At 39.1% G+C, this 15,783-nt stretch overlaps 1 protein-coding gene across 3 annotated transcripts in view; it reads right to left on the bottom strand.

Moving 5' to 3' along the window:
* The window catches only part of pcdh11 (protocadherin 11), a 182,328-nt gene that overhangs the window by 75,726 nt on the left and 90,819 nt on the right, over nt 1-15,783 (bottom strand). For all 3 annotated transcript variants that reach the window (XM_043257437.1, XM_043257438.1, XM_043257439.1), the window contains one exon: nt 14,285-14,344. In XM_043257437.1, coding sequence (XP_043113372.1) covers nt 14,285-14,344 — 60 coding nt within the window. The remainder of the gene's footprint in view (nt 1-14,284; nt 14,345-15,783) is intronic.

The raw sequence follows: 15,783 nt of genomic DNA, 5'->3' as shown, positions 1-15,783 counted from the left end.
ATAAAAAAAAAGGAAATTCGCAGTCTTGTCAAAGTGGCCTGAAATGTAGGGCGAAATCTGTGATGAGCATAACCTTCTCCAACAGTCACCCTGCTACGCCTGGCCTTGAAGAATGATGCTCCGCGGTGTTCACCCCTTCCATAAAGCTAAAATATATTGCTTGTTTGCAGCCAAGCTCATGCCTCAGCAAAGACAGAGAGCTCTTCGTTTTGCCCTTAGGACTGAACAAACGCAGACGGAGGGCTGCTATCACGGGGACAGAAATATTTCCATATCGATCCCATCTGAAAAAATAAGGGTGGCTGAAAAAATGTGGCACCATCATAATAAATAAACCCACAACATCCTAATATCACAGCCAAACATATTCTGAAATCTTACAATGAGACTAAAGATTTCTTTAACGCTTTTCTTTTCTTGCAGAACACTACCTTCGTAAACACTATTTGTAATTCAATAAACATAAAATTGATTTGCCATTCACTAGACTGGTTATTTTCAATAAAGATGTACTTATATGTAAATGTTATTCAAACGTGATCAGCAATGGACAATAAGAAAGATTTATTTCCCTCACCTTCAATGTGACTATAGTGCAGAAAGAACAATAAATAAATATAAATGGTGTACTGCAAAATATAAATTCATAATAATAAAATATATAATGATAATGCTAACTAGATACAAATAATTAGAACAAGAATATTTAGGAAATATTAAAATATTTCGTAATAGCTTAATGTTTCTTGATTTCTTAATAGCTTTGCTTCTTTTGGTGAAACAGATTTTTAAATGATCGGTAGTATTACTAGTCAAAATACTATTTAATACCGTTTTTTTATTCTCAATTGAATTTCTGGAATTTGGAAACCATCACATTTAGTTTTGGTCCCAATGTATCTTTCTGTCCCAGGACCAGTTCTCAGAAGATACAGAAAAAGCCTTGATGTTTGTTATTGTCACCTCTGTCTCAATGAAGTCTTTTAACTTCTTCAGTCTAAACAGCAATGGAGTCTGAGGAACAGTGTTCTCTTGCTGTATCCAATGCTTCAAATAGCTGCTCTCATGACTGGGGGCTCCTTGGCAGGAAGTGCCATGTAATGTGCTAAAACAGTGACAGGACGGTCAAGCACAAGCTGTCGTAGTACCTCAGCCGTGCAGAACTGTCTGGCAGGCCTTGGACCTCCACCTCAGCTGTTAAGTGGAGGTGAAAGAATCACGTGACCTGCCATCAGACAGTTGCCCAGGGAGCCTTGTTTATGTGCCTGTATTCGGGTGAAATACAGCACAGCTTTCAATGTGTAATATCTCACTGCACCTTGTTCCACTGAGGCATGTGCATAACCGCCCACTCGTATAGTTGAAGCATATGCCCACCTCCAAACATAGCAACATTATAAACAGTAATTGGGCTTATGCGGACTAATGGGGGGAACTGGTTGACACTCGGTATCACATGACGATTTCTCTCTCAGATGCAATTATGTAGAAACCATCAGAAGAGGAAGTTAAAGGCATTTCACCAATCCCAGCAATCTCAGCGCCATTTCTGCTTGCATAAAGTGCTATGCTAGCTCTCAAATGCTTGTTAAACATACTAAATAGTCAACTAATCAACCTAAATGCTGTTATGGTAAACATCTAATACGAATAACCAATGACTAAAATTTTGTAGATTATTAAACAAAGATAGAAATTTAATTGCGAGTGACAATCAAAAAAAATTGCTGATAGATAGATAGATAGATAGATAGATAGATAGATAGATAGATAGATAGATAGATATAGAGTTCTTTATTAAATTTCTTTTCTTAAAATTTAGTTTCTGGTCGGATAGTTTGATCCTATTTTGTTCCCATTGTGAAAAATTACTGCGATTTTCAGAAACATCCTGTAATATACACCAAGAAACATTCACTGAAGTAAAAATTGTGACAGCTAGCTCCAGCCACCCGTTTATCATTTCGCATTGTGTTTAAGGATGTTTTCCTCACACTTTTAAAGGTCAGCTCTACCCAGTTTTGCTAAGTGTGTTTTGGCACATCGCCACTGCAGATTTCGCTCCCACTATGGGAAAATTGTGCGCAAGATGTGGAATTATCAATCCTGCGCTGCTCATTAATGTCTGAGACAGCAGGAGTTTAAAGTGGAAGTATTCATGTGATTAATTCTTCTTCTTGCTTCAGGAATGCGCAGAGAGCTGCACGTATTTACAGCTAGCATCTGTTCCTTCACTACTAGGACAAACACGAAAATACTTTGCATATTAGACTCATACTGGAAGATCAACAAACACGCTACCCTTTGGCAGTTTCGCTTCGTTCTTCGCCATTTTAAAACTCAAGGCACGGCGCATCCATCCTGGCTGATTAGCTTAGAACATGCTAGCGTAGCTCAATACATCGCCACACGATCGCAGTTCGATACGTTGCCACCTTCGAGTGACACCTCTATCTGTGTTCCAGCAGATTCTCATTTAGCACATGCAGGCTTGTAGCCTTTTCATCAACTTATTACTATTAAGTGCTCCTTATTTCCCTGAACAATTCCAACCCAACTCACACTTAAAGACCTGTATTGATCCTCATGGTACACGCCATCCCCTCCTGATTTCATTAGGCCCGGTGCTGTTAATTACTCCACACTCTAACCTTTCAGTGTTTCATTTGGACCGACAAATTGGGTGAATTAAAAAGGAGCTGAAAAACAGCGCAAAGCCTGACGGTGTGGATCCCGGAACTGGTATGTCAAATTCCCAAGCGGCATAATAATTAAAAAAGTTCATCAATGTTCCCTTTGCTCATCACATTATGCAGAGGCTGGGCTCACTGGTAATAGTTCTGGAGGATTCATTTAGGAAATTAGACCAGTTTGATCTGGTTCTTCATCAAGAGAGCAGTCTAAGTCCCCCCCAGAGGTTTGTGTGGGTAAACTGCCACCTTTATTTTAACAAAATAGATGGAAAGCATGCGCGGCAACAAGCAACTCGAAATCGTACCTGCAGTCACGCTCGCCTCTCTATTGTCGAGCGCAGCTTTTGGTGCCAGTGCAGTCATTTTGTGCCATTATACGACTCTATGATAATAACTTCATCATAATTGGCTTCCGATGCTTGGGAGTGGTGAATACTCATTTTCAGAGGGGGATGAATTGATTTACTGCTTGATTTAATTATGCATTAAAATTCAATCATGCACTTTCAACCGAATTCAAAGTAAATTTTTTGAAGCGCTCCCTAGAACACAGGTGGAGTTGAAGGACATCTACAATTACATTGTTTGGAGTTAACTTAATAATCAGATCTTATTGATTACATTAGTCTGAAGGTTCGAGATGAAACAGGATCTAGTTATTGATGAAACAACTTCAATTTTTGATGCAATGCATTAGTTATACATTGAGTGAAGACATCATCAAACAAAAAAGACTGACTTTGATAGAGTTAAAATATTTTTTTTAAGTGCCAGAAAGAGATTTGGCAGCTGAGGGCAAGGTAATATTTTCGCACTCCTGAGAAAAACCATTTGGAGTCCACGTTTTAACTGCCCATCAGTCCACAACTCTGCACTCTACCCTCTACGCTTCCTGAAATCCCTCATCAGGCCGAAGGTCAAAACTCGGTCTACATGTGGTCTCACCACGCACCTGGCTTCTGTCATTGCAGCTCAATGTGAAAAGAGAGAGTCAGAAGGTCGTTCGAGCGTTAAGCTTTGACGCGTGGATGATGGGAAAAGTAAGGACCTAATATCTGCATCAACCTTCAATGTTAGCTTCCTCAGCATGACATTTAAATTGTTAATGGTTTGGATTGTTCACTTATTGAATAACTTGACACTTCCATTCATTCAGAGTGGCACCGGCTTTGTCCGCGCCTGATAATGTGAAAAGCCCACTGTATTAGGGCTCATGCTGGAACAAGAGGAGGATCACTTATCACTGTCACTTAGGCCTCGCCTGGCAAACAAGACACCTGATGGTGACACTGATTAATGATGCCGGATAAGTTTGTGAACACAGCAGGAACCCCACACAGGTTCCATCTGAATCATATTTAAGCATATGGACACCATATGGATCTAAGCGTTTCCATAAATACGATGACCAACCGCTGTGAACCTGCAGGTGTCATATTTGGGGCCGTTTTTTTTCCTTTGTTGTGCAAATACAGACCTTAATTCTTATTCAAAATAAAGAGGGATCACCCAACAAAACCAGGACATTTTACATTATTGAATATTAAAGGACGTTGCAATATCTCATATTTACTCTTCAAATAAATATATTAGCACGTAATTCCCTAACTACTCATTTCACTGCATTACTGCAGATTTATAAAGATATCCATAAAATCCATGTCTGTTTATGCTCTATGGCTAAAAGTGTGTAATTAAAAATCTTTATGAATGCATAAACGCTTAAGTTTAATCGCTGCCTACTTAAGAGCGACGACTACTGCTTATTTTAGATATGAGCCTCTCAAGTGTTTATTTACACTTTTGATACACTTAAAGGTATCGACTCGGCTTTGCCTTCTCTAACATTAATAGCGATGGTTATTGATTGTCAAGATTGATTTTAAACTGAGGGAAATAGATGCATACCCATGGTGGACTTAAGTAATTTATACCGGGAGAGAAAGACTGAAGGGGAGATCCTAATAAGCCCAGACTAATTAACTCAATAACAGTTATCCATGTGCCGCATTTCAAGTATTCATGGACCTTCCGAGTCTCAGAACAGGTCTTTTCTTATAATTTGAGCTCTTTTCTACGGAAACATAATTGCAGTTGTCAAGAAAAAGCCTGTCTAGAGGCTTTTCAATACTACAAATGAGGGGCAGCCTATCTGAGAATTTTGTGCTTTGATTGCACACAGTCTTTATGAAAAACTGTCTGTGAATAGCAGGGAGATGAGACTGCAACTCATAAAGCTGAAAACAGAATGACAAGGTCATGTGTTTTATCTTCACATGAAAATGAAATAAAACTAAAGTAATAAACAGTCAAAATATATAAATAAAGTAAAAAGCTTTATAGTTCGAGAAGGACAACAAAGGATAAGAACCAAAGAGAATAAAAACATGTAAAACAGATTCAGGGCAGGTGACTTGACTTGTAAACTACATTTTTCTTACTGTTCCGTTTTTTTTTTTTTTTTTGGTCTACGATTCACCAAAAAGGTGAGGTACAAACCTGCAGGGATCAAGGCGTACAAAAATATTAAAGTAGAAATTCTGCCATAAAAATGGTGTTTGCAGTCAAATCACTTCATAAAAAGATTCCCACGCTGGCCTTTCAATATGGATTTTCTACTCTAGGAACACCAAGCACATGGCAGCAGTATTACAGACACTATCTGATATTTTGAAAATGTTCTGGGATTGATGTGCTTGTATTTTGCTGGCCTGGCACTTGCTTTGACTGTGTGATGTAGCCTCGACTTTGGAGGATATTCCTTTATATCCTGAGAGCTAAGAGGTATCAACATTTTACAGAAGGCAGAGTGTGTCCACTAAAAAAAAAAAAAAAAAAAAAAAAAAAAAAAACAGTAACACATGACTCACAGGAATCTAAAAAGAGGAACAAAACAGCCCGAGGAAGGTGCACAAAATTTAGTTGAAAAGAAACACACAGCCAAGTGGATGGACAATCAATGCGTATTTCAATCAATACAAAACTTTAAACATAAAGGCAGCGTAGGTGATATGGTTCAAAAACATTTTTGTTATGCTGGTTGAAATTCTCTTCACGTCCCGATAGCAATCATTAAATTGAGTGCTCTCGTATATATTTTATATGTAATTATATAAACTGTGGTATTTTTTAAAAATAGTTTCAATCATATATTAAATTTTAATTTTGTTTTTTTGGGTGTGTTGAAATATTTTCCATTCTAAGGAGAAATTACCAGAAGGCCGCATGTGATGTATGAGGTGATATTTTTGCCGTTTTTTTTTTGTTTTGTTTTTTACATTTATTTCTGTAAAATAGGTGGTTATGAATAATTTAATTAACCTGAATTCCTTTTTTATTTTTATTTTTTGTATTAAATTTTTAAATAGATGGAAAGCGGCTTAACATTTGTATCAAACATGTTTTATGGAAAAGAGCAGCATGGACATTCTGTCAAATATCTCCCTTTTCATTCCATGCAAATAATACCACTTAGAAATGACATTAGGGTGACGGAATAATGAATTTTCTTTAACATCAACAACAGACAGCTTTCCAGGCATGACAAAAACTGTTTATATTTATGACTAACTAGATATTAATAATGCATGAGAACAAACACGATACAAAATGTAACCGCCAATAACAGTACACGTCTGCACATGAAAAATGCCCTATTAAAACAGGCCCGTGACTGAAAATATAGTCTATGTCATCAGCCAATGTAACAAGGGAGCAAACCTAACATTATTTCTATTCCAGACCTCTCACTGTTTTCTGGCTATGGCTATCAAACGCAGCATATGTTGTCACAGTGAACAGTGCTAGAAATCTCCAGTGCTTGATTCGGTCTGAGATCTTCCAGAGCTTGTTTATACTGAGTGTCAAGCCGACTGCTTCAAGACCTGTAAGCCCCATATGGACCTTTAGAGAACAGACTACAAGTAAATGTCTTATTATCAAGCTCTCTGCTGTATGGGAGATGCTAACAATCAAATGTCAGTGCAGAAAGAAGCTAGGAGCACAGTCTAATGAGGTTATCTGGTAGATATAATGTTTTACTATCTTTTTTTCTTTTCTTTTTCCACTGCTCTTTGAACAACAATTCTTAATTCTCCTTTACCAGAATATACAAGTATTTGGAGCAAACTGAATATTCCGCAATGCTATCATAGTACTTACATCAGTTTAATGATTCTCATACCATCGCATTTCCCTCCAGCCCTTCCCCAACAAAGGCTCCCATCTGCGGACCAGACCGAGGGTCTCAGGAAATCATAAATTTAAGTTTTAAACCGAACTCACTCATCGCTGCAGAAAAAAAATCACCTTTAAATATTCCCTTGTCTCTTCCCCTCGGCGCCTCTCGGAACGGGGCTGGGAACGTATTTAAGAATAGTATACAAATTATTGCCAAAGTTGACAGTGAGAGTCCTATGAATAATAGCATGAAGAGGAGAGGGAGGGAAAGGTTGCGTGAAGGTGAGAGGCATTAATTTGCTTTTAAGCTTATGGGAGATTCTTCCATGCTCCCCGCGCTTAGCCACCCACTGTAAAGATACAGCACCACTCCTAGTGCCTGTGACACAGGCTCATTAGCATCTCACCCTGCATCAGGAAAATGACTACCTTCCATGGGTGGATCATTATATCGCGTTATAGGGAATACCTTATAACCATAAATGTGGGGAAAGCATGTGCAATAAAAGCTCCAGATGGCTTTTTTTTTGTTGCCGAATATGAAGATTGGCTTCCTTGTCAAAACAGGACACAACGAAATGTGGAGCTGCACAAACCACGAACCCAAATGATTGATTAATTGCATGACACTTGGCAGCGTAAGTGCGATAACATTGTCTGAAGAGCTCTTATTTGCAGATTAAATACAGAGAAAAAGCCATTTTAGAGCCCAAAAATGAATCACGTGGTCGCGCCACACTGTTTTTTATTCTTACTGAAATATTTAGCACTCGAGTCGAATGGCTTTGATCAGTATGGAAGATCAGATAAGAATCATAGGACTGAAACTACTCTTGCATTATCTTGATGTCCTACACTTCAATTGCGTTTTGATTCAGCTCAGTATGCTCATTCTGTGCACTTCTTTTAATTTAACTAGACCTTGTTTGTGGCTGGAAACTCATTTATACGGTGGCTCCTATGGAGGTACATCAAGTGTTCGTTACATCAAAAGCCCTTTAAAGAGTACAAAAAGTAGACGGCTCCTACTAATCTCAACTTACATTACAACACGGATTCATAATGAGGTGGATAAGCAGTGGTGTCAAAAGTACAGAGTAATTGAGATATATTACAATTTATAGGAGTCAAAGCACTTAAATAAAAATGCTGCACTTGATTTTTTAATTCAAATAATTTTCACAGCTGTTTTAAAGTTAATACAATTAAAGGTTATGCAGTCAGCTTGACTTTTTAGGTCAGCAAAGGGAATATATTTATCTGTACATAAAATATGTGCATAAACATATGTACATAAACAATGAAACATGAGTTACATAAACTAAACTGTAAGCATTTTATGGATGGACAACTTTAGTAGTACAAAGATTAATTTAAATAGAAATCCAAGTCACCTATATATATATATATATATATATATATATATATATATATATATATATATATATATATATATATATATAAAAATGAATAATTAAACAACATTGCTCATTTGAAGGCTTCCAATTAATCCGTCTTGCAAAATAAGAATCCTTTGCATCTCGCCCGCTCTAAATTAGATTCACTTCAGAAGGAAATTAGGTGAAGTTTGAAGTTTTCTCCAGGAGTTCCTCCGAGAGCCATAAGAACGAAGAAACATGAGAGCTTTATTAAAAAGCGCAATATATGAACTAAATGACCCCTCAGTGCCAAGCTGCTTCTCCATACAGCACAATCAGCAGATTACCTCCACCTGAAGAACTCAGGATTCTTTCACTTCCGATCACAAATTACACATTAATGGCAGAAAACCAGATTAGGTTTAATGCTCCTGTGTCACGCAGAATGTGGTTGTTGTATCGTGTAACGTTAAATGCAATAACCATGCAACAGCAAAAAGCAAATCATTTGAATCCTAATGGCTGCCATTCTGTTATATAATATCGAGCTTTCTCTGGGTAGAGCTTTCAAAAAATTAAGAGGTTAAGCTATGTAGTCAAGAGGCTAATGCATGGAAAAAGCCTTTGGACCCTAGCTGAACTAAATCCAGCGCGCACAGTGACACCCCATTAACGGGATGGAGGACACCAGGAACGCCTGAATCTGAACGCTGAGCAGATTTCCAGGTGGACGGGAGTCAACAGCCTCAGACTCCTGGGTAACTGCACTCTGCCACCTCCGCTGATTTGACAAATGATTCTATATCAAAGGGCTGCGCACACATTTGACTTAATTGATTGGACAGCATGTGGCGAAATCCCTGATTGGTTTAACTAGGAGAGCAGGAAACCTGCCACAGTTTCAGAAAAAGCCACGCACTTTGTGGTGACAAGAGGGAAAAAAAATTAGTTCCTGCCTTCTTTTAAGTATGACTGATTAATATTGAAATGTGTATGAAAAATGGGCCAAATTAATCTTGTTCTAATGCCATAAATCATCCAATCCGAGTGGGTTTACAGCTGTAATTCCAGAGGTTAGTATTTCTTTCATCTCTTCATTAGTCAGGTCAACCACAGCCAGAGGACCTTGTGAGGGGCAAGTCTATAAATGCGGTACCCTGTGCACAGACCCCATTTTAATATGGCTGTAAAAAACCAACATGTCTGCCAATTAAAGAGACACCACATTAACACTGCTTTTGTAATTACAGCCAAGAGCAGGAGCAAACTAAACTGGATGGATGACCACAATAATTTCTCTGCAACAGAAATTGGTATAAATATGCTTCTAGAGCTAATGTGGAAAAGAAAACATACAGATCACCAGATGATTAAGATTGGAAATTTAACTGGTGCAGTGTTAATCGATTGATGATTAATTCATTAAATGATTGATTGAATATATATTATTTTATTAAATTTTTTTTATAATTAAATATTTGAGGGGGAAAAGGTCCAATTTAAATGTCAAATGCCTAGAACTTTCGATAATAAATATAAGTAAACAATCATTGCGAAAGCTGTGTTTACAGCTGACTTCCTCAGTGTTTTTAAAGGAGGCATGAATGAAATGCAATAATTAGTCCTAATTATATACAAACAAACGAAAACTGTGGCAACAAACAATACTGTTCAAAAGTTCTGTAAGTTTTTTTTCCTCCCTGCTGTGATATTGAAGCTTTTTTCAGCAGCGTTAATCCAGTCTTCAGTTTCACAAAATCCAATGTCAAAATGATATTTTTTAATTTTATGCCACAAATCATTAGAATATTAAGTAAAGATCATCTTCCATGACAATATTTTGTAGATTTCCTACTGTAAATATATCATTTTTAATTAGTAATACACATTGCTAAGTACTTCATTTGGTCAACTTTAATCTCAATATTTAATTTTTTTCAGAATCAGAATTTTAAACAGTTGTATCTTGACCAAAAATGGTCCTACCCTAACAAATCATATATCAATGGAAACGTATTTATTTAGGTTTCAGATCTCAATTTCAAAAAATCAAAGGTCATAGGTCATTCTCTAATTTACTGCTCAAGAAACATGTCTAATGGCTTATTTCTAAAAACAATAGTGCTACTTAATATTTCGATGGAAGCTGTGATACTTTTTCTAGATTTTTTGATGAATGGAAACAGAAGAATAGTATTTTTGAAGTACTATGCAACATTAATGTCTTGTAACATTATAAATGTCTTCACCGTCACATTTGATAAATTTAGTGCATCTTTGCTAAATACAAATATCAAATGCAAATAGATGTCAATCCTTTGAAAGACAGAGCGTTGAGAGACTGGTTTGGCAATCAGACCGCACCGGTTGCTCTGTACATGTTTTATTCACTAAAATCAAAACGAAAGCATGTGCGAGAACTGTTAACAGAACCAAAATCATATAGTCCTATGTATATTTATGCACAGTAAAAAAGAAATCGGAATAAGAACCTGTTTTGGGTTCCTGACCCTAGTGATGAATCAAAACAGCTATAAATATCCTCAACACAGATGCATGCACACGCAACCTGCTGCACGGCAGACTCGAGAGCGGGGCGGCTGGTGTACCTTTTCTCTGTTTGACATGAACATGCTGTGCTTGCTAGTGACAGGCTCAGCATAGCCCTGCACCCAGAGGTCACAACTGACCTTTCCGATTGTGAGTTTTTCCAGCTCTACTACATGTTTGTCTAAAGATGTCCGCCAAAGCATCCTCAGGCGCCACGCTGAGACGGCGGTATGGGTTCGGGCATTTTGCTGCTTGTCTTCCAGCATCACGCCTACTCTCTCCTGAATGGAGCATGTACGCGAGCGGAGCCCCCAACGCAGAGCACGCCGCCTTGAGTTTTGCATGCTATGCGGCTTAATTGCTGCATGACTAGCCTGTTGTTGCATGGCTGGAGGGATTTCCATTTATTATCTAGTATGAATCATTTTTAAGATGTGCTTATTCACCACCGGTTCTCCCAAGTTCAAAACACCATTTGGAGTAGGATGTGGAGGAGTGCGCGGTCACGAGGGCCAATTTCGGAGCGGCGGGGGAGCGTGACGCCACGTCAAATGCTGTGGTGGTGGGGGGTATTGCTACGACGTTCGCACTGTGCCCAGATCGGGCGGCTCGTGCCAGGGATTCGAACGCGTCGCGCTCAGGAAGGGAAGGGTCAAATTCTGCACTCCATCTGCCATCTGCTTTGCCAGCTCGACGGGGAGGTTCCACGACTCAACGCCTGCTAGGGTTAACTCAAAGCCTTGATGAATGGCGTTTAAATACCTGCAGAATACCAGCCGGGTTGTCCGTCGGATCGGCAGAACAGACGTGCCTGCTGTAATGTCAGACAAATGATCACTTTCCCTCAAGTCAGGGCCACTTGATCAACGTTAAGCGTGGCGATGTGCCATCCTTCACGTTCGGATAGGAGGTCTGAAATTGGGACTCTCTCCACTTTCACTACTGACCTATTGTGAATCGCAGCGACTGGAATGAATTACCGCTGAGAGGACAAACGCATAATGTAAGATATTATTGGGGAATTTAACAATGCTCAGGCCTCAGGGACTCTCACAATGTAATGTATGGCCTTTGGAGTACAATTGCTATGGAAACTAGAAGCCCTGGGTGACCAAGTTGCCCACCCACACGGACAGCCGTTAATCATCTTCACTCCAATCCTGGCACAGCAGAATTTGGCCAATGTGTCAAGCAGCAATTATGTATACTTAGTGTTCTCTCCACCCCCCTCGGCTTCGTTCTCTCATTCTCCCGCCATCCTTCTCTTCCCCTCTCCTTTCCATATAATCACGGAGCTTTTAAAAGCTCTCTGTTCATTAGCTCCCTTTCATTGTGAATGCATACAATACCAGCAAAGAAAACAGGACCGGTCTTAGTGGCACACAGTACGACATTCCTATTATAGAAATCATATCTAACCGTTTAGCCATTATACTTTCATTCGGTGCTGAGTGACACGCCAAATTACTCCACTGCTCCATTGCTTTCTTTGCATATTGGTTTGTGCAGATCACAGGCGCTAATGGGAAGCGACGAGACAGAGATTATGTTCTGCTGGTCGCGGGGAAACGTTAACGCCATCACAAATCGGTGGCATCCCTTCATTACCTCCATCCAGATCAGCTGTTTCGAGGAGAGCTGACAGCAACGCGGGAATTGCAACGCTCTCCATATTTCAAGGACAAAACGCTGCAGCCTGGGTGTCGAGCAGGTGAGTTTGAGCGCATCAGCACTGTATAGAACATGTTATTAGAGGTGATCTCAACAGGGGTGAAGCGAGCGGGCTTGTGTGAAGGACGGGTCAGCAATTAGAGCCCCGTTGTGTGCCGAGAGGTTCAGGACAAAGCTGATTGCCTTTTTCATACGCCTCGCGACGAGCACCTGGGTGATTCGTATAAATATTTGGCCGCTTTCTCTTCGAGTCGCTTTTGATGGCTGTCGGTATTTCAGGGGGCTGCCGAATCGGACCCACTCGTTGACGGGCTGTCGGACTTTCACTGACTTTCCTGCGAGGCCTGTACTCTTGACCCGCCCAGCCAACCAGAAAAGGACATTTGGCACATTTGGGGTTAGTGGACTGACAATGGTGCGAGGTTTGGCAATATAACACATTACTACATTTCTCACACAGGCTGCGTGAGAAAGCCAATGCTAAACTGCTGAAAAGCCGTGCAGCCAGCTTTCAAGGAGGAAATGTACTTTCTTTTTGTTCCCCTACACAAAGAATTCGACTGATTCTTGTCACTGTTTTGGTAAATCTCAAGCCCAAAAAGCATGAAATCACAGATAATTCGACATCTTGTTGCAATACTACGGTTTAATTCAGGGCCTTGTTTCCAACCTGAGATAAGACACAATAAAAAGGAAATATCTGCTGTCATGCCTCCTTGGTCTGGTACATGGCGGCGAGGAGAAATAGACATGTTCTTCATATTCAAGCAGAAAGCAAAATGCATTTGAAAATATTCACAAAATGAAATGATCTCAGAGATAACAATGTCCATGATGCATGAGCACTAATCATATATATATATATATATATATATATATATATATATATATATACACAGATCAAGAGACAACCCAGCACAATAGCAACATTGTTTATTAAAAAAAGAATAAATAAAATAAGTTCATGGAGTCATGATCAATCATTATAAATGTACTAAAATTAATTAAATACTAAAGAATCAATTAACCTTTTTTTAATGTGTTTTATATTGGTATCATATAAGGTCAGTGAATATATGATGCTTATCAATACATGATATATAATTGTTCTTGGTCAGTTTTACATTTATCTTTGCTGTCATCTAACACTTAACATTCATAAATCAAAATATTAATAATATAATAACGTTAAATCCAATCTTTAGCATATCTCAAAAAGACTCTACATTTTTCAAATAAAACAATGTAAAATTAAACGTAAAGTTTAGTTAATTTATTATTCACAAAATTGTAATGTATTTAGACAAAGTAGTATAGAATTGTATTACCTGCCATTTATCTGTTATTGTCAATAACATGTAACAGCTTATCACCAAAATATAATTTTTACCTTGTGTAGTTTTTTTGGACAAGGGCATGCAAGGCAACGTGTCCAGATTGCTATTTGCTTATTTGACAGGATAATTTACATCTATGCATTTGGTAGATGTTTTTTTTAAGGTACACATTTATTCAGTTCATGCATACCCTGGGAATCGAACCCATGACCTTGGTGTTGTTTGCACTAGAGAAATGTTTGCACAAGAGAAATATGCTACAAAAAAACAAAGCCTGTGACGTCAGCAACAAAAGACACATTTTCACATTCTTTTTGCCTTCTGTTTGCGTATTAGAAAAGACAAATTCTGGGGTTGTGATCTACCAGTTTAGAAGCACTGATTCACAGAGATGCAACAAACTGTAACGGCTTTATCACACAGTGAAAATACAATACCTCTAACAGGCAGAACCATTAGTAAGACAGTGACTTACCTTGTGGGGGCACGTGGCTGGGACAACAGGGAATGTTTTATCTGGAGTCTGGCTCTGGTTCTAGAAGAAAAACAAATCGCTCTGTGTTAGTTATTTTAGTTGGAATAAAACTGTTGCATTCGAGTACGATTCCTATAAATTGCATGTTTCGTAATAAGGGAGAACAAAGTGACCTATTACATACACTTATTCTGAAGAAATGGAAAAGCCAATTGAGTGAATAAAGGTTAAGGTCATCAATCTGTGCTGGTAGAATATACCGCCAACAGATGGTTAAAGCAAAACGTCTCCATGCAAGCCTATTTCCGCGTCCAGCGCTGAAAACACGAGTGTAACACATAGCACAGGCTTCATAACATATGCAAAGGTTCTCAAACAGGATTTCATTAACCAATTAGCATATTGTAAATATGGTGCTACATCAGACTGATACATGAAAACCAACACTAAAAAGGTTGCACGTAGGTAAGTCAACAAGGCAACAACAGATGGTCCTGCTGTTTGAAATTATGCATGATGCAGGGCCTCTGCGCACTGACAAAGGCAGCGCAGGGGAAAATGACCATCATGAAGTGACCTCGCATACATACGAGGGGAAAAAAGCCTGCACAGCAGGGGACAAACTTCCCTCTCTAATATTTGTGGGACGCGCAGTTGATTCCAAGCAGGTGCTGCCAGTCATTCTCTTACATCAAGTTATCTTCTTTTCGTAGGACTAATGCTCTCTGACACTATTAATGGCTTCCTTATGGTATCACCAAGAGAGATGAAACATCGAGCGGTCCAGACTTCAACATCTATATTTCATCAGCACTTAGAGGAGTCAGCATCGGCTGTGTGGTAACCTCACTTCGCACCCGCTGTCGGGTAAAAGACAAACACTGCGTGGTCAGCCCTAGGCGTCTGAGATAATAGAAAGGGGTTTTGTGCCACCCATGAAAGGATGGAACTCTACAGAGACATAGGTTATAAGATTTTACATTTTTTGGCGCAATTGGCCAATTACGGAATCATTCTTTTCCTTTTCAACCTGATTCTTACACTCCAGGAGACAGTTTTTCCTTTAATGAGCTAGTTTTAAACAATACATGATATTGTAACCTGAGCAGAGCGGGCTCAGGAACTCAAGTAGGGGGAGACTAATAAAGCACAAGTTCTCCTGGTTGCAAGGGCAGCTCAGAGGACACGACATGTTTATTCAGGAGAGTCGCCGTCAGCATCACTCACATTGACCTGTGTCTGCTCTGCTTTGCTCAATCAAAACATCTATTAAGCTCCCTGTTAAGAACGGTGCGATCTGAACTCAATTGTTGTCCCGGTACAAGAGCAACAGTGCTACTCTTACTCACAACACGACTGCAAGTGTGATACCTCATACTACAGCTCAAAAAACAATAAGCTAATACTGAGAAACGTACGTTCCTTTGTCTGTTTTGTGTGTTACATGTGAAGTAGAACGGTCGCATCTCTACGCAAGACACAACAGTGGTGTTTACTGG

This window comes from Puntigrus tetrazona, chromosome 14 (genome assembly GCF_018831695.1).
Source record: "Puntigrus tetrazona isolate hp1 chromosome 14, ASM1883169v1, whole genome shotgun sequence".
Lineage (NCBI taxonomy): Eukaryota > Metazoa > Chordata > Actinopteri > Cypriniformes > Cyprinidae > Puntigrus > Puntigrus tetrazona.
The sequence above is the reverse complement of the archived record's forward strand: the minus strand, read 5'-3'. Positions and strand labels throughout refer to the sequence as shown.